This window comes from Aulostomus chinensis, chromosome 14 (genome assembly GCF_037954235.1).
Source record: "Aulostomus chinensis isolate RoL2024-O1b breed Wild chromosome 14, RoL_Achi_v1.0, whole genome shotgun sequence".
NCBI lineage: Eukaryota > Metazoa > Chordata > Actinopteri > Syngnathiformes > Aulostomidae > Aulostomus > Aulostomus chinensis.
In genome coordinates, this window is record NC_141333.1 from 15,925,774 (window position 1) to 15,946,421 (window position 20,648).

The following is a 20,648-nucleotide window of genomic DNA, read 5'->3' on the forward strand; positions in this document are numbered from 1 at the left end:
ACTGACGCCGCGATGGCTAATCATGTAAGACGGAGAACGGATTGGACGGCATCTGCTGTTTCCTGAAGAAAAAGACAAAGAGAGGGACTGATCGGCGTCAGCAGTCACCTTCTTTCGGTTTGCGGTGATTTTTTTTTTCAGTTCGAGGAGGAGGGGAAAGGATCTGAGTCAGGAGCTGGGAACCTTCTACTTCTCATTTGTCGTTTAATGGTGGTTGGTGAAATGTTTACAACATACGTCACACAAACAGGCCACGTAGTGACATGCCCATACCATCACACAGCCGCTCTAGAATCTGATTGGATCTGAAACCAGTCTTACCCTATAATTTGACGTTGTGGTAAAGTAACAGATTAAGTGCAGTTTTACCATACTTTTACAATCCCAAGCAACACATAAACATAAAATAAATTCCATTTAAAGAGGTTAACCCCGATCTGAGAGGTTCGTCTGGTTGATGCACTTCTGCAATGATATGAAACATCTTAAAATAGCCAAAAATAGGAAATGCTGACCAAGTTAGTGTCATGTGAGCATCGATATAAAAAAAAAACCATCTGTACAATAGGGGGAAGAAAATGAATTACTCATTCCAGGTATAGTTTTGCAAATTTTTTTTTAAACACTGGTTGCTTGTAAATTGTGCTGAGAAAATCTACAGGAATAGACTAAAAGTGGAGCAACACATTATCACTTATTTATTTATTCTGATTCAAGATAAGTACATAAATCCTGTAATGATTCATTGAGCACAAGAAGCAAGACAGGAAGCATTGTCAGGAGACATGTAGCAAAAGGAAAGCTTTCCAATCATAGGATTCTTCTAGCAACTTACTCAATCAAGAACCTTGAATAGAGAGGTAGGGCCTTTCTTAGATTTCTGGAATGGCTGCAACTCAGATTTACAGTCTGAAAATGAAGCCCTTTTAATGTATTTCTTTATAGTTCCAAAAAAAAAAAGCAGAGTAGATTTGGAACAATAAATAATTTCACACAACACAATGACAGCAATTAGGAGTGCTATAAAGTTGTGAAACTGTGACAGATTTATGAGCCCATAACTGACAGGGTTGATAGCCACACACCCCTGAGTGCAATGATCAATAATTCTACAACTACGATTACTACCTAAAATATATAACTACAAAGGCACTCAGAGAAATCATACTGTACCTCTGCCAAGGAGATAATTACCACTAATGGCTACAGTATATCCTGCCAATATTTGAGAACAATCAGCAGGATCCAGGATCAATGATTTAATCCAGGTAACATTTGAAATGTTATTCTTTCCACTAATTTCCATCAAAATCTGTCATTTGTGAGACATCTTGCCAACAAATGAACAAAAAAAGTCCTTTGCGAAGGAAAAAAAAAAAAATTAATGTAACTGTCCACGTTTTGACGTTATTACTGCCATGACTGCATTTGTGCTTTTTAGACAATTGTTGCAACACATACATTTGCCTTTGGTTCTTTACAGCTCAGCTGCCACAAGACAGATCTCATTATGGACGAATTTCTCATACAGCTTCCAAACTACTTTAATTTGTGGCAGACCACAAATCAGCTACATCATTGTGATTGCCTTTTGTTGTGGTTGGCCCAATGAGGAGGACAAACTGCAGACAAGTCAGTGTCGAACTATGAGGTCTTGATCATCCACTAAAAACCAGTCAAATGACATGATGCATGTGATTGTTTCCCACTAAAGGAGTGAAGATTTCGATCGCGGAAATTTGTTTTCTCACTAAATGAGCAGACAAATTTGAAGAACACCAGCGCTGTTGTCTGATTCTTGTTAGCGCCGCAGCCTTGTTACGCCATGTCTTGGAAATGCTTTTTACAATGTTGTTGTGCTATCTGGCACAGGGTGAAACACACTGCTGTTGCTCTGCCTGAACTTGCTGTCGTGAAATATGACTCTCGTTTGCACAGCTGGCTGTCATAAAAAAAATTCAAGAGTGGGAAGAAGAGGCTGTTTCGCTGGGATGTAAACTCATCTTCTTTTGAAATACGGAGAAGTGAGGCCTCTCTTACTCAGATCCTACCCTGCTTTGATTAATTCAGCCCTCTATAGATTTATAACTTCCCTTTTTTAAATTATATCTTATGTTTGAAAAACTTTGTGTCAAAGAAGCAGTGTTCTGTAAAGTGAATAAAGCCTTCATTGGTGCCTTTGCTCATGTCTGCCTTGGTTCCTCTCTATTTTGGGTCCTTCTCGTTTTCCCTGACAGCGTCCCAGTTTGAAAATAAATTCAGCAATTTAGAATCCAATGTTATTTAATCAATTGAAATTATAAAAAAAAATTGTAAATAGTAATAAATGGGATTATAAAACATGTACATGTACGGTTAAGTAAAACTGCACTGAGGCTTAGTAACGATCATTCATTGTTACATAAAGGTTACAATGAGGGAGTGGAGAAGAAAATTACAGGAAAAAAAAATACTACGCGTACCAAGGTTACCGGGCGGCATTCCTCTCAAAGTTTTTGATCCCCACAAATCGCTTTGAGGTCGGAGCAGATTTCAAATTCATCAGGCTTTATTTACCATTCAGGGTACATGAGGGCACACTGGCTGATCGTAAATCAATCAGCAGCACTCAAGCGCACATCTGACGGTGAGTTGAATTTCAACCATGTCAGAAATGTTGGTCAGCCATTATCATGCTCTGGTGAAGGCAGAGCCACGATCTAACTGCCAGACCTCAGTCCATTTTTCTCATTACGACACACAGCATCTGAAAATGCTACAGTGGCACACGGCTCGTTGGTCAAGCTGTTGCAACGCAATGGACGGCTGTTTGACACGTCTTCCTCTTCCGATCGCGACACACATGAATGAGAGAAACACTGACTTTCACAATCTCTGCTTAAACTTTCACAGCCAATTCTTAAAATAATCTATTCTTCATTTTCTTCTTCTCCGAGGTATAAAGCAACTTTGACCTTTTGAACAATTTTACAGTCGTCATAAGCCAGCATGATCCGCAGGTGCCTCACTGTAATCGTGGCATGATGATCAAGTGTGAGCACATGAATTGTGATTAAACATCATCATTCCTCTAATCATACAGTGTATGCCCATAGTTTCACACTGCAAGCAGTCCTGAGCAATAAATAATTCACTGAAAGACCCCAAAAATCCTCATTCATGTTGCTCCCCCTCATGATGTAACTTCAGTTAGTTCTTGGAAGTCAGGAGGGCCACGGGGACATGCGTATGCGCCGCCAACACACAGGCACACACAGGCACGCACACACACACACACACACACACACACACACACACACACACACACACACACACACACACACACACACACACACACACACAGTCTGTCCATGTTGTGACCCAGTGAGCCTGACCACAGTGACCTGACCTCTGGATTTATGAACAGATCTTACAAAGACAACCAGACTAGCAAACCAGCTGAAAGGAAATTGTAAACTTTTTTTGGAGTAATGCATCATCTGAATAAACTTGAGAGGAAATTAAAAAAAAAGGCAATATAACATATAAAAAATATAAAAATATATATATATATAAAACCAAGACTAGGCAGGGTTAGTTATGGCCAGACCAAGATATATGCAAGTTGGAATCTGTATTGATGAATTCCATCCATCCATCCATCCATCCATCCATCTTCTTCCGCTTATTCCTGTTAAGGGTCACGGGGGGCTGGAGCCTATCCCAGCAGCTACAGGTGAGAGGCGGGGTTCACCCTGGACAGGTCACCAGTCCATCACAGGACCAACACATAGAGACAGACAACCATTCACACTCACAGTCACACCTACAGTCAATTGAGAGTATCAATCAGCCTCGTCCCCTCTTGATGTCTTTGGACTGTGGGAGGAAGCTGGAGTACCAGAGAGAACCCCCACAGGAACAGGGAGAACATGGAGACTCCACACAGAAAGATCCTGTGATGGAGCCGGGACTCCAACCAGGAACCTTCTTGCTGTGAGGCAACATTGTTACCCACTGCACCACCGTGCCGCCTGTTGTTGCCTTGATAAATTAAGTACAACAATATCTGTGTATTGTATGTGTAGCACAACTGTACATTTGGGATATAGCTGACATCATTAATCACTTTGAGTACTCCAGTAATGAAGGGAAAATTGAGGAGGGATAAATTACGAATTTTGTGATGCTTATTATATTATTGATACACAATAACAAAGTACCATACTTTAATGTTACCATCATTAAAGCTCAAGAACAGTCGGAGGAGGACACGCCGTGGGAGGCGTTTGTGGCATAAAATGCATAAAAAGACTTTTAACAGCCACATCAACACAATACCATGAATACGTACAACAACACTATAAAATACTATTTTGTTGAGATGATGTAATAATGTATAAGCTGCAAGTTACATTCAAGAAATAAAAAATGTCAAGTCACGGTCACTTCTGATAATTGTTTAACATCAGCGCTCAATTTTTCTGTCATTTATTCTGCGTTCGTTCACTCCAGATGACGCTTACGTGCTTGCTGGTTCACTTAGCTGTCCCTGCTCCGAAAGTTCTACAGAAAATTCAAGCCAGTGGTAAATTTCAGTTTAAAGACTGAAATAAGACTATTTGTTACTGGAGCAACATCAGTCTGGCCACACTCTCGGCCAGCAGAGGTTTCTAACATTCTTTAGCCATTTGATGCTCATAGATGACGCTCAAGACCAAACCGAAGACCAAACAAATGTCAGTGACTGTGGTGGTAAAAGTGTTGCATGTTCGGTGTACAAATTAGGCTTGAGTGATAAAAACCAGTGTCTTTCAGCAATAAACCTTTAGTTGATGGCACGAAAGGCAGATTTAGTCACAGGTCTTTCGTTGTTACCCCCAAATACAACCTAGTGAAGCGTTTCCTTGATTAGCGCCCTCCACTGGCCGAGCGTTTCAATGCGTTTGATGAGTCTATGCTGACAATATATGATAGCAGTCAGGGGTTTTGTCTCCTAGGTTACACATCAGTCTCTCACTTGTTGACCATGAGATCGAAACCACAGCAGAGCTGATCCAGACCTCAGAGCACAGAACACCTGCAGGGACATTCCACAGCAACAGGAATTCCCCTTTCTTTTGGGTGAAACGTTTAACACTTAATGATCGTTTAAGCAGTGCTGTGAGTGGGTTTAGACACAAAATCCACTTGCTTAGTGTTAGGAAATGATTTGGTCGAGCTTAAACTCCAGCTTTATGAAACACAGCTGAAAAGAAAACGGCATTGAGTAAAGTCGCCACAAAAACGGTGCAAAACGCATATCTGATTTCTACTCCTGTTGACCTTTCCGCTTAAAATGAGTGTCGCGACTTACGAAATTCAAAACGTAAGCACGACTCGTTCTAAGCTGCTTAAAATTAATCTTTTGGTCATTTTCTGGGGGAGGATAGTCTTGGTTTCACTAAACATCTTTCATATCTCCAGATCAAACATGTGTAATCGAATTAGCTTTAATGATTTTAATCTGCAGTAATAAATAATCTTGCGGTTAATATTTCAGCGCTTCCATAAAAGCTCTACTTTATCATTAAAGTGCGGTTCATAGTCCTTTGAAGTATGCAACACTTTTTTCAGACTAAATTAGCACCTTTCAAATAACCACGAGATAACAACTGTGACTCTGTGGTTGACCGTAATTATCGGCACATCAACAATTTGACTCTTGCTCTTGTCTAGACCTTTGAAGCTCGTTGATTTCTATCTCTCGCTACAAATATTTGCCAAAGAAATGCCAAAATAATCCGAGAAACCGTCAAGGATTAATGTCTTGGGTCCATTTTGTAGTGAATGAGCAAAACACACGAAATCATAGTCCAGTTGTGTTTCGTTTGCAAAATGCTCCAAAAAATTAAACAGCTGCCTGCTAATAGAGAGTATTGTGAATGATTCTTTCCATGTTTCCATGTTTAATTCCACGTTTGTAGTGTCTCGCTGATATATTGGTCATCCATTAGTCCAAGACCCCAGAAAACAATGAACGTCTTCGTGGTCTTTAGTGATGAGAAACTACATTTGTAAAGATTTAGTGTGTCACCTAATTTTTCAAGGACAAACGGAGAAGAGACGCTGTGCTCTGCTATCCTCGCATTCACACAGACGGTGAGGCCACTGCATGCTGGGTAATAGGTCCGACTACAGTATGTGTGTGTGAGGGAGCTAACATCAACACCTCCCATGTCACTTCACACACAGGAAGGAAGAAAAGACCGAACCAGAGCTGACAGAAGGATGCAGGGTGACAGAAACCAAACAGAGAGAGCAAGAGAGAAAGAGAGAGAGAGAGAGCAGGGCAGAGACAGAGATAATAAGACAGGACAATTGTTGACTGATAAATTGATAGTGACGTGTGCGATAATGAGAGGCAGGGGGGCTTCCCCGCTCAACACTCCTGAGACCACAAGTGAGTTTTTGATTGTAACATCCATCTACCACACATGATTAAATCAAACCAATGAGTGCGTAATTGCTACTGTTTGAAATCTCTGGCAGAATTAAGCGTTCAGTTGCTACGTAGAAGTGTTCATGCAGGTTAAATTTGAGACTTTTAAGATCACTTTAAAACATAGAATTGAATCTCACATTTTGAATTGAATTAAATTTTGCCATTATGGCAAAAGAAGGGAAATTGCTCTGAAATGATAAATAAGTCACAATATTTCTTTCAAAAGTAAAGATTTTGATTCATGATGATGCTCACCAGGGCTCCCAATTAACCATTTACTGGCATCTCTGAACCATTCCAAACCCAGTTTTTACCATCTAACGTGAATGCAAAACGTCCTAGAAGTCTAAATGCCGTCACATTTCTTTTTAGATATGACAAATTTCACACAGAACACTTCAAATGCAAAAGTATCACACGTTTGCAGTTCTCCCTCTGCTGAAAGAAACCTAAAATACTTTCTTTTTTTTTAAAGAAGATGAAAGGATAATAACTCTTGTAAAAAAAAATTTTAAAAAGCATTTTTGTTAGTTAGACAGGCATCTTCCACACTGATCTGTCTCACTGCGACCAGAACATACATTCAGGCAAGCCCAAAGCCGACTACTCACAGTGACCGTAACCCAGCTCCCTCCCTGGGCTGCCTCCAGTTGCAGGTGATGCCACAGGGTGCCACATGTCTTCAGGTGCAAGTGTGGCACTGGCAGGAGGCCAGTCGGTCCCGATGAGTTGTAGGGGCTTAAGTTTTGATGTGGTGACAAACTGAAAATGACTCTAGATCTCAACCACTTTTCAGGAATATAACAAGCAGGAGGGAGGGCATCAGTTAGGAGCAAAAGAGGAGGAGTCTATCGCACCGGTTATAGGATTACCCAGATTATCCTTCCCCAGAGATCAATCCCTCAGGAACTTTGCTGCCTGACTGCTGCACAAAGCACCTCTTCTGCCTCCCACACATCTCTCTCTCTCTCTCTCTCCCTCCCTCCCTCTCTCTCTCTCTCTTTTTCTTGTTGGGTGTCGGTAGAACTATCTGTCTAGAGGCACCTGTTGTCATTTCAGAACACGGGGTCTGACATGGGGGGGCGGGCAGAGCACTGAAGGTGGCAGGCGGGGGGGGGGGGTAGTTTCTGATTACTCGCACTTAAAAGCGATCAAGGTTGAAGTGCATGGGAGGACAGTCAGACATTCACGTTCCTCTAGTCCACAGAGGTTTTGATGTGTCAATTGTGGCATTTTCTTTCCAAAGATTTCCTCATTTTGTTCTATTTGTAAGAGCATGAGTCACAGACTGTCTAATATGTTGGTGCTAAATGGCATGTGAGTGTTGAGAAAGAAAGTGACAAGAAATGGCCAGAAGCAAACAAACGCTCTTCCATCTGCTCCCTCCCTCCAAACATCTGTAATTCTCTTTGATGGTATGAAAAAAAAAAAAAACTGGGCCAGTTGTTGTGACATGGCGAGCTGCCTGCGTGCACGTTGTTCGTGTGTTTGTGTGCTCTGCAAAGCGTTTGACATGTATAGCATTCCAGGAAGTCAGGAATTGTCTTTTTTAGAATGCTGGAAGATGGACAAGCAAACACAGAGTAAAGTGAAAACCCAGATGCAAACACAGGCCAAAAATATACCTTAAAAGCAACAAGGAACAATACACGACAAAGCCTAAGGGAACTCAGATAAATGGTAGAAGCCAGGAGGGGATTAAATCTTTAGCCTGGCCCTTGTTAAAAGGGTGCGCCTATCAGGACAGGCTTTCAAAAATAGTCGAGGAATTTAGTGAGTCAGGATGCAAAAAGTAGCAATAAAGTTGAAGACAATGACTTAGTACCATGCATTCTTCCCTGTGGAAGTACAGTGTGTTATATTATTATCGGCAGAAACTAAACCCTGGTCAACTGGCAGTGATTTAAGAGCAGCTGCTTCTTTTAATTCATCCTGCTGTCAAACTGAGTGTCTGCCTGTTGCTCGCCCTCAGCTTTTGAAACAAACATGGTCAGATTGTGCTATACACCAAGTTCGTTTGCATCTATTTTACTTACAGTACATGACTCAACAGTTTCTCATGTGAACTGCACCTGCATGTGCCTGGATCAAATATCTATATAGTGCCTGAAGGTAATCAGATCCCCTCAGTGACAGTAACCTGGCAGGAGACAAGGCAGCCTGACACAAGACGACAGCGAAGAAGAAGAGACGCTCGCAACCATCTCAGACTTCACAAATCCCTCAGGGAGAAACTTAAAATAATACAGTCCCGCTTAAATGCATTATGTGTTATAATAGTGTGTCGTGGCCCACATAAAATACAGCAAGTTAGCCTGAGCTGAGCTGATACGCGTATAGAGACTGAGCTAGAAAATCTGATCAAGATGAGAAGGGGGCAACCCTAAATATAGCGCACACCACTAAACCTTTCATCAAGTAATTTAACCATTTCCTTTTAAATGAGTCTCAAAAAGTTCAACTAAGCCCACCATCACCAATCATGACCATCACCGATTCAGTGCACAAGGTCCAAGAGTAGAAGGAGGTATGTGCATGATTAAATTCAATGCCAACTTAACATTATTTAACACAACTACATTTCATAACCACTGGACCATTTTTGTTATAGATGACAATGACTGTAAAATATCAGAATATTTCCCATCAGAAAGGGAAATCATGTCCCTGAGACCACATTCCTCTCAAACAATTAAGGAAACTTGTTGAAATAAACTGATATACTGTAGTAAGAGTATAAATCAGAGTCCTGATTCACTTCGAGGTTGGGGGTACTGGGTCGTGTCGTCACTTTCTGTGAGATCGCTAATAAAAACCTGTTGAATCATATGAGCTTGAGGCTTTAGTTGGGTTTCATGTGAGTTAGTTTGGATTAATTAAGTTTAGTTATCAAGAACCCTGCTTGCTTGTCATGAGTCGACCAGTGACGGTTACAGCTTTAAAACCAATCATCAGAATATGATATTTTCACTTCCAGAACTGTTTTATTCCTGTTCACAAATTGTGCATCCATCCATCCATCCATCCATCCATTGTCTTCCACTTATTCCTGTTAAGGGTCACGGGGAGGCTGGATCCTATCCCAGCTACCTTTGGGCGAGAGGAGGGGTTCACCCTGGACGGTTCACCTGTCCACCAGGACCAACACATAGAGACAGACAACCATTCACACTCACAGTCACACCTACAGTCAATTTAGAGTATCAATCAGCCTCGTCCCCTCTTGATGTCTTTGGACTGTGGGAGGAAGCTGGAGTACCAGAGAGAACCCACACAGGAACAGAGAGAACATGGAGACTCCACACAGAAAGATCCCGTGCCCGAGCCGGGACTCGAACCTGGAACCCTCTTGCTGAGAGGTGACAGTGCTAACCACTGCACCACCGTGCCGCCCCAAGTTATACAAATTATACAAATTATAAATCTTTCAATTTTTGCCTTACTTGACTGATCAGATAGTGAGGATTAGTTCTTCTTGTGTCCTCACTGTCTTGATTTCACGCTGAATAACTTTTTAAATCAGGACGGATCATCAATAATGTGGGGATTTTGCGAAACAACAATGCGTCCTTGTGTTTGAGCGATACACTAAAAGAAGAGGCCAGAACACTCAAAATAGCATGAATGCCTCTTGATGGACAGCTTTAATGAGATCTAAAGTACTTAGCTGTTACCTGTGACTGCCATTTGTGCCATGAAGAACTGGGCCCGCTGAGTCAACCCAGCCATAAATCTCCCTTCATCAATCCTGCTCATTAATGGTGTTAGTGAGCTCCGTCGGGCTTAAACTCTTTAATCACATACTTGTTAGTACAGGGCTCCAACAAATAAAATCCTAAATGTCCTGACTTATATTACTGTGGTTGCATTTTAATGATAAATTGTTTTAGTTGATAAAATGTCAAACAAAAGTACAAAATAAAAGGACAGAAGGTCGCAAACTACAGCTTTACCTTGTCTTTTGGCTAGTAAGAAAATAGATTTTAATGTGAGGCTATTAGTCTGTAAATCACAGCAGGGTTTGAGCCCAGAATAAATCCCTGATATGCTTGCAGAATATAAACTGAGCAGGGCTCTTAGATCCTTGGACTCGGGTCTGCTAGAGTCCAGAATAAATATAGCCGGGCAGCATTTAGCTGTAACGCTGCAAGCTACTGGAGCTGCCAGAAGAACTTAGATGAGCCTCACTTCTGGCAATCTTTTTTTAATTTTTGCAAAAGGAATTTCTCTTACAATGCCCTTTTGATTGAGCTGTAAAGTTGCACTCTACTCCTGCTCCATTCCAATTTTGGAAGTCTTAACACACACAATCCAGGCTGCGTCCACTTTGTTTTTATTCAATTTGATGTTTTTCTTAATGTAACCTCACTATTTGGCAAAGCAAAACGATGAAAACATATTCCATTTCCAAAGACATAAATCAGAGTGGAGAATCCTTACGCAGGACCAGGGAATTTGAGGTGTTTATTCTTTAAAAATAAATAATAATACGGGCATACCTGAAGAGGTCTGGGAGAGCACATACCTCCGCCAAGGCAACCAAACCCAATGTAAAACAAGCACACTCACACACATCGGCGTGTGTGGCTGTTCCATAGAGTGAGAGGGAGAGGGAGAGGGAAACCTGATCATATTTGGATTTTTCATGATACAGCGGAGTAATGCTTGCACTGGGTGGCAATAGAGAATACACACGTGTTATTTGCTGTATTACACAAAGGCAACACAGTTACTTCTATGTAACAAATGTTGTTTGTAACAGCTTACTTGCTGGTACCTCTAGGCAATGTTATGATTATTTGTTAGCTTGCAGATGGACTTTCACCAAACATGTGACATTGGAAAAGATACGGCCATGTTGCGTTCACCTATAACTGTTTATGTTCAATGGCAAAGTATAAAAACACAATAACCGATCAACAAGTTTGTTTTGCCACCAGGTGGCGCTGTGACTAATGTGCTCTCTTTTTAAGGTTCAAACTAGGACCTGCCACTGTGACTGTTGACAATCAGCATCAAAGTCCTGCTGACCGACAGACAGAAAAACGCCAAAGAAACACAATGTCCATTGCTGAATGAATCATTCGTGATTCCATTCTATATTGATTAAAGAACTACTTTAAACGGGACAAGAATTTACAAAAATATCAAGTTATTCTTCAGACTTTAACCTAACATGTGAGACCATAAGCTCATGAAGAAAATATATAAAGAGAAAAATCAATTGGTTCATTTTCTTGACACAGTTTGATTTTCTTTTTGTTTGTTTTTTTGTTTTTCTTGGGGGGAACCACAGAAGTCTCCCTCTGCTGGACATTATCAAGAATGCTGAACATGGCTGAACTACTCCAAAAGAACTGTGAACAGGACCTCCATGATGGGGGCCATTATATTCTTAGGATAATTCAATTGCGCACAACATTTTTTAAAAAGTGGCTGGAAATAATTGTTGCAAGCTGTTTCTATGTGAAAGTATAAAGTAGAACATTTACTGGGTTTGCAGAAGATGGGGTTTTTTTCCCAAAACAATTATCTTTAAATCAAAAACACACCCTGAGACAGACACATGGTTCAGAGCTGGTGTGCATCCGTCACAAGTGTGACGTGTGTGTTGTTACAGCACAATTAGTGAAGATACAGCGACGCAAGTCTCACAACCAAACACTGCTGCAGCCTGTGGGCCTTTCAAGGTCCTCTGCTTGATTAAAGCTGGAATTAAATCAAGGCTTTGACCTTCTTCACTAATGACTAATTACTGGCAATTAGCCCAGAGAATGGCCTCCTTACACCCCTTCTTTTCCCTTCCTCTGTTCTCACAAGTAGCAGCCCCTCCACGCACACACGCACTCAAGTGAAGGAGTCTTTTCTACCGACACGTAAATACACTCATTCATCAACAGTGTCTGGGAAAAAAGCTATTGTATTGTCTTGTAATGCATGCGCCTGCATTGAAGCCTGGCAGGTCTCGAGCTACAGAATGCTTAAGCAAATACCTACAGAGAACCACACCCTCTACCTGTGTGGTTCACTGAAGGCTGTGGGAGTGAGTGGTGATCGCTCTGAGACGAGACTTGGCAGTTAGCAAGCAGGTTTTTAGTACTGCGAGTCAAATAGTACCACCCACATTCTTTAAGTCACATGATAGCGTGGTCACATTTTATGCTACATAGACAGACCACACATTTGCAACTGGGAAGTTATGGTATGAATGCATGGTTGCATGTGCCTCAGAGTGTGTGTGTGTGTGTGTGTGTGTGTGTGTGTGTGTGTGTGTGTCTGTCAAGAGAGAGAGGTGAATCACTGACCCCCTGGCATGTGATGAGAGTTCAAATCAAAAAGAGAGGGTGACCTCTCCCTCCACACCCAACTTCCTCTTCTTCTTTTTTTTTTGGCTCCCTTCACTCATCATCACCGTCAAAAAAGAAAGAAGAAGAAAAAAAACAGTTCCCTCCATCAAAAGCAGCGAGTGGGCGCTCATCAGTGTTTCTAGAATCACTTCCACTGACGGGAAATCAAAAATGCTGAAGTGCGGAGAGAGGAAAAATGCTGATTCTACTTAAAGCCCAGAGCAAGCCTGCGTCCAGCCAGCATGTCTGGGGAGAAAAAAAAAAAGCTGAGTGGATCACTAAACAATCAGCACATAATCACTGGACTGTTTTTGACTTTGTTCCATGCCAGATTCCAAATGTTTCAACAATCATCTCCCAATCAAGAAATTAGTCATGTTTCCAGTCTTATTATATTTGATTCCATGTGGGTTGTCGATACTTAAACCTATCCTCAAATGCTACAGTTCTTCCTTGGAATGATATTCCCAGGCTTGTGGTTTTCATCTCAGCGACTTCACTGCCAGCTTTCATTACATAAATACACTGCTAAGATGTATCCTCATCTCGGGTTCAACTCATAGTACTTTGTGATATACATGAGTGATAGTTCACTTTTAACCATGTTCACGTCAGAATATCATCAGAATTTATATTAGATTTCCTATTGTGGAGTGGAAAAGTGGGAAGAAAACTCACTGCTGACAGCTTGTGAAATAATAACCAACAGTTGGAACACAAGAAATATGTTGTTTCAGATGTATAGCGCTAGTAGAGATGGAGAGGTTTGCATTTTTGTGCAGTTCTGATCGGATTCTGATACACGTCAAGCAGTAGTGATGCAGTACCATAGCTCTATTTTTACTTAAATATAAACATTATTGTTGTTGTTAGCATTATGTTTCAGGTAGCAACAGAAGGCAACAGTAAACCACACAGCGTGTATTGTTAAAAAAGCAAACAATAAAAAGGAATTCAATTTAAATGTATTCTAAATCGGGCGGCACGTTGGTGCAGTGGTTAGCGCCTCACAACAAGAAGGTTCCTGGTTCGAGTCCCAGCTTGAGCACGGGATCTTTCTGTGTCTCCATGTTCTCCTGTTCCTGTGTGGGTTCTCTCTGGTACTCCAGCTTCCTCCCACAGTCTGTCTGTCTATATGTGTTGGCCCTGGTGGACTGGTGACCTGTCCAGGGTGAACCCCGCCTCTCACCTGAAGGCTGCTGGGATAGGCTCCAGCCCCCCCCCCCCCCCCCCCCAAAAAACCTTAACAGGACAAGAGGTAGAAAATGGATGGGGATCGATGGACGGATTCCAAATCATGTTGTTTGAACTGTGTGAGGCAAGAGTCTCAATCTCAGTCTGGATCTGCACCACCATTCTGATATCAAATCAAATGTTGAGCCCTGCCCTAAAACATTGATGCATTATGGGTAACTTTATGCAGCTGTTAAGTGAAAAAACAACTTGGAATATTCAGATTTATGACAAATCTCACTGAATAAAAGATCAATAAAAGCACACCAGCATGCATGATGCTGTTCTCACATGCATAAATCTCAGAGCGACACTAGCGCCTGATCAGACTAACAAAGTATTTAAGGACAGACAAGAAAAACTCTGTAGCCCAGGGGAATGCTCTGTTGCTTCTGTACACTCTGGGCTTCCCTTCACATGCTCTCCCATACAGATGTCTCTCTCACTCCCCTGGGAGCCACATTCATTATGGAAACAATTTTCTGCCTCTCCAAATGGTGCCAAGATATCTCTGCGATAACATATAAAAGAGGGGGGCTGCACATTTCTGTCCTCAAAGACTCATTTTATTTCATTATTTCATGTCACACTATCCCCAACGCAATACAATGTAGATGTTATATTTCTGCCTCAGTGGGATGAAAATAAGTGTATCTTTCAGAGGAAGGCGGGGGCATCACATGATAAATGATGCATATGCTGTGACTGGGTCTGACTGACTGCTCATTGATTTTCATTTAGAAGCATCAAAATACACACACACACACACACACACACACACACACACACACACACAAACACACATGTTGCATCCACAACGGTGGAAAGTTCAGATTTCAAGAAAATGATTCTGATAATAGAAGAAAAGGCAATCAGCCGGTTCAAGGGCAAAGTCGTGGAGTCAGAGCAGAGTTCAGCTTTACTTAGTAAAGTGACATCATAGAGCTGAATGTGCCCCGGGCGCTGACCAGTCAAGCTGTGCTCCTGCTTCTGTTTACAAAGTTTGTTTGTCAGTAGAAATCCGCCATTCCCCCGGTGAGTTCCATGGATGTCCGTCAGGATCTGACGACCATCCCAGACCAATAAATTCTCTCTCTGTCTAAAACAGTTAAGTGAGAGACGCGCGACAAGCGCCATAAATTACATAAGCGCAATTAAAGTGCCAACCTCTGACCTTGGCTGACCGGCACAACCGTGATCACCTGACATTTGCATCGGTCGCAGCTTGTACAGTTGCAGTTACCAACAACACGGAACATAATAAACCGCATTCACAGACAAGAGTCGGGTGGTTAAAGTCCGCGGTGTCTCTCACAACACGGCTCGCAGCGCGGAGAGAAGACGCCATAACAAACGCAGTCTGCGCTGACTCCAAATAAAAAATGCAGCGGCTTCAACAACACAGTCACACCGACGTCTCCACAAACCGCTGGACGTGTACTTACTCAGGTGTAAATACGGATCATTACTGTCCATTACTGTGCGAGTTGTTGAGTCGTTTCCTCCAGTCGGTGCTGCTCCGCATCCCAGCGCGGCGCATTCCTCTCCAGCCCGACTGAACTCTGCAAGGCGGCTCTACACGGGGGCCCAGCGAGGGGGTGGGGGGCGGTCAAAACAGGACTTCTCCCAATGACAACAGTGGTCGATATCAAGCTCCAGCACAATCAGGACTAAACATCTCTCCTGCGGCGGCACCGTGCTGCAACGTTTCAAGGTACAGCGTTAAAGAGAGGCGGTGATGCGTTTAAATCTTCGTTTTCCACTCATTCTTTTCAGACCCGCTCAACAATGATAGTCAAAGGGAGGATCGTTGTTGCTGCCAAGACGTTCAATGTCGACACTATAAATCTTACTGTGCTTCTCTGATTATTTTCTTTTCGCATTTCATAACCTTATATCAGAACAGTCTTTTCAATTTTTTCACATTAAAATATAATGTGGGATTTTTTCCTCATATTGTTATTTAATAACATAATGTCAATATTTTACATATTATATGCATATTAATATTTGTTTGAGTTTTGTTTTGACTGACTCTCTCTCTCTCTCTCTCTCTCTCTCTCTCTCTCTCTCTCTCTCTCTCTCTCTTTCTCTCTGTCAGTGTTTACCTGTTGCTGTTACTTTTAGTGCACATGCAGGCTGGGTACCCCCCGGAGTCCCCCCACACCCCTCTCCAGAGTGCGGGGTCATGCAGGGGTGAAGCTCCCGGTACCTCCGAGGGTTATTCAGGAGTCAAGCCGCACTGAGACATTCACTGTCTTGAACTGCGGAGCGGGCAGACGCTCCGTCAACGCCGGGCCGCTGACCGCTCAGGCTGCCCCGCTAATGGGACAAGCACCCCCGGCTCCACCGTCCTTGTAACAGCGACCCATAAAAGAGCTCAGGAGGATGCTAACCAAGATGAATGACATTTTTTTCTCAGCTCATTCTACACTAATCAGAGCTTTTCATTTGTTATGGCCTTGCGCCAGCCCCTCCGCCGTAGCCCCCCATTAGGCCCAGATAACGTATAAATTCATTAAAGTCAAAGAGGGACATTAAAGTGGTCATTTGTCAGATCTCTCTTTGTGTGTCCCTAATGGTGGCACATGGTTCAAGGCATTGAGATGATTTTTGGTGGGGCTTTTTTTCCTCTCATGAAGGGAGGAACGTGGGAACCAGGAAAAGTGTGTTATCGTTTTGTGTTTAATCAATGTTAGAAATATGAAATTATCAAATCTAAACTGAACAGGTTTAGTATTTGAATCAACCTCTGCATAGCAGACTACAATAAAGCGTTCCAAAACTAATTTTATGCTCTGACAGCCATTGTTTTCTCTTTTCCAGCCCAGTGTTATCTTTTATCTGTCTAAATAGAGCAAATGTTTTATTTTAGTGGTTATCCAATCCATCCATCAACTTCAGGTTCCTACCCCCCCCCCCCCCACCCACCCACCCACCCACCCAAGAAACACACACACACACACACAAACACACACACAAACTCAGTCAATGAAGCAACCCTCTGCACTAATCCCTTTGTATTCACAGGGCCATTCCCACCAAACAATGTCCTGGAGCCTAACCTAAACCAAGCTCAACAAACCTGGGCCACCTGCTAGTAAGTGTCAGTGCAGCTAAAAGGCCAAACCCAAACCTGAACAGCAAACAGCCTGCTTTGTGTCACCATAAAACAACCTTTCTGCATTTATATAAGTGCATACATGGATGGAAACACATGAGCATCCAGGACATATGTATTAATACACACAGACACGCACGCACACACACAGAAACACACACACACATCAAAGTCTTTTTACTCTTTTCTCTCTGGTCCTTTCCCTCTATTTCTCCCTCTCTCTCTCCTTCCTCCATCCAGGATGGAGGTTGTGGCTGCGTCGTCATGGGAGATGGGTCTCTCCATCTGCCTCTGCTGTCATTAGCCCATCTCCATTACGCTTTATCGGAGAGACCCCCGCCACCCCCCACCTTGCTGGATCCTCTTCACTACTCTGACAACCCCTGCCCCCTTATTCTATACATAAGCTTGAGATGATAAGTGTTCTCCCTCTTTGTGTCAGCCAGGATAAGACAATTGAACACAGCACTACAGAACATCATCCATCTCGTAGGTCATCAATCTCAGACACAAAAGATGAAATGTAGCTCGAACTGGCTTTTCTCTTTGCTCAGGAGAAGCTTATCCGCCACTTCTTTTGCTCCTTTCAGAGGTTCACCATCAATTTCTGCCGCTCACGAGTAGAGAAGTGTTAAACATGTGTTAATTATTTGTATAAAAACCACAATAATTACACCACCTTGAATAGATATTCATCACTACATTATTACCAAATAGACAGAGAGATTTCCTCTGCAAATAAATATCTTGCACATTATGGAACATCTCATTAAGTGACAGACGATCCAGAAAAACCCACATGAGGTTATGAAAATTCATGTGTCCCTTTAAATAATGTGACTTTTTATGTCCCTCCTCTCCACCTTATTAATCTTATATTATCTTAAAGCGATACTTCACCCATAAAGTGTGTTTTCACTTTCATATACGCATAAAAAAGTGTCTTGAGCGCAAAAAGATTTTTCACTGCTCAGTTGCAACTCCAAAATGCAGAAAGAGCCAGCCATGAATATTTAGCTATGAGGCTCATGACGCCTCATAGCCACCAACTACTATTGACGGCAAAACTGCTCAAAAACATCAGCTTACAAACTCTCAAGCGCATCATCGGATGTGATCGACTTCTTCTTTGCTCAAGAATGCACAGTCTTTTTGATTTTAGCAACAATAAGCTAACACTTGCGGTTCAGCGCAATAAGAACTGGAAATGTGATTCATCCTGGAGTCAGAAAGAAATGATGCAATGCAGAAAAAAAATCATGAGCTAAAGACACGTACAGTATTTGTGACAACTTGGAAGGGAAAAACCTTTTTTTTTTGGATGATGTATTGCTTTTAGTCGAGGACTTTTTTTATTTGTATCCATGTACATTTTTTTTTCTTGCAATGCATTGAACAAAATAATATGCTGAGTATAAAACCCCCACAGAAGCTTAAAAGTAAAATTACAGGCACAAAAAAAAACCCACACAAAAATCTTAGGAATGAAATGAAATTCACAGGATGTCTTTGAAGCGAGCTACAGATGTAGTCTGACACAAACGTGCGGCCTAATTGTTAACCACAGTGGCAGGACTTGTTAGCAAAAGCATCGAATAAACTGTGAGCTGTTCGTCTCGATTCATCTCTCTAACGTGCAGAAAGTTTTATCATCTTCAGCCATCACAACTCCAGATAACAACAGCCTGGGAGCATATAGCTCCCTAAACTCTGATTATAATGCTTGACTTGTGTTTAAATTGGGTGACCTTGATTTGTTCCAAGTGATCAGTCCGCAGGCCGTCCAGTGGATTAGCGTGATAGTGGTAAAAATGTCTATTTTGCTTACTGTAACTTCATGTTTGTCTCAGTAAGGAGCTGTTTGTGAATGTCATGTGCTGCGCTGCTGCTGAGGTGCACGCTGTAAAAATAAGTGAAAACATAACACAGAATTGCAATAAAAACTATTTGAATTCATTTATTTAGGTTTAGTCAGTAGCCGAGCAATCAACAAAATGTAATTGTGTATATTTGAGTATTTGGGAAGCCTCCAAAATCACTGCCGTGTTGTAGCTAGGTTTTAAATGATGCTTAACAGGAAGCATTTCATAAAGGAATCTTTCTAACAATCATTCCTTTTTTGCAATAATACCTTTTACTTGTTTCAGATTTATCATGTTACTGTCCCATGTTGTATGTTTTATTTTATGTTATTGAGCTTTGTATTTATTGTAAATGACTGAGTTATGTGCGAGGTTTGCTCTTAATCATTTTCAAGCACATTGAGTCGTCATATTAAATGTGCCTTACAAAAAAACTTGACCTGTGCTGTGTTTTCTCCTTGTAAAGCATCTTTGTCCAAATAAAGATACAAGTTTTCCATTATTTGTCTGGTTTACTACTGTTATCTAATATCTAAGTATTGTGTTACAGCTGTTTTATAGTATATCACATCCATGCTATCAAATAATTTCTAACTTTATTAATCGTAGGCTTCCAAGCCTGGAAAACCGGTCCACAAACCCTGATGTGCGCAGCTTCACGAGCTGAAGTGATCAGACCGAAGCTCCTAATCCATTTTATGCAAACGTTCTGTGAAACCGTTCAGACAACATATCAGGTTAACGTGCTAATCTGCTGTCCGTGTGTGTGTCTGCGGGGCTTTACAAACACTCAATATGATGAACCAGGAACAGCTCACAGACGCCATCATATGCCATTACCACACCACTCCAATCACGCGTGCATTATCATTACCATCAGAACACATGATGTAGGCAGACACTAGGCTTAGAATAAGAAGATCCGTGAGGAATGCGTTACATTATTCCAACATGGATTCCAAGAACAAGAACAGACATGCCGTTACTTGGACAACAAAGACGAACATTAACAGTTGCATGTATTTCTCGGTGATTTATGAGACGATGTAGCTTACATTAGTTGATTAGGTTTCGTGTCATGAGTGGACTACAGACTTCTGGCAGATGGTTGACCTCTTGGTTCGCTGTAATAAGTTGAGATGGGGGGGTGGGGGTGTGGGGCTCTCAGAATGCAGCTGAGGTGATCCAGCAGGGGAATCATGCAGACCACCTCAGGTTAATCTCACGATGACCTGAAGGCCAATGAAGGATTAAACCAGCTATACACCTGCTTCCATTTTTTTAAACACACGATGCTTCTTTACTGTGTCATTCAAGAATCACCAAGTCTGTGAATAGAGCCAACTCATTCTGTTACATGTTTATCTGACAAAATGATGTCCTATTTACAGGCTTTTGAATGCATGTCACGCGGAACTAACACAGCTATTTTCCCTAAATGTCATTGCAGTGTTTTCTTTGTGTACAGTGTATACACAACATGCAGGAGCCGTACCCGTGACTGTCTGTCACACTGCTTCAAAACCAATTTGTTCTATTAGCATAGGTCCTCCAAGATCAAGTTACAGGCGCACTGACATTTTCAAGAACTCAAATGATTAACTCCAGTAATCAGGAGAGGA

The 20,648-nt window shown here is 41.8% G+C and overlaps 1 protein-coding gene across 2 annotated transcripts in view; it reads right to left on the reverse strand.

Moving 5' to 3' along the window:
• The window catches only part of rxrgb (retinoid X receptor, gamma b), a 35,658-nt gene extending 20,014 nt beyond the window's left edge, over positions 1-15,644 (reverse strand). The window contains exon 1 of one of the 2 annotated variants that reach the window (XM_086223486.1): positions 7,075-7,254. In XM_086223486.1, the coding sequence (XP_086079612.1) occupies positions 7,075-7,141 (67 nt within the window). In that variant the 5' untranslated portion in view covers positions 7,142-7,254. Of the gene's footprint in view, positions 1-7,074; positions 7,255-15,488 lie in introns of those variants that run through there. The other variant, XM_086223487.1, reaches the window with a different exon arrangement.
• Between the last annotated feature and the right edge of the window lie 5,004 nt (positions 15,645-20,648).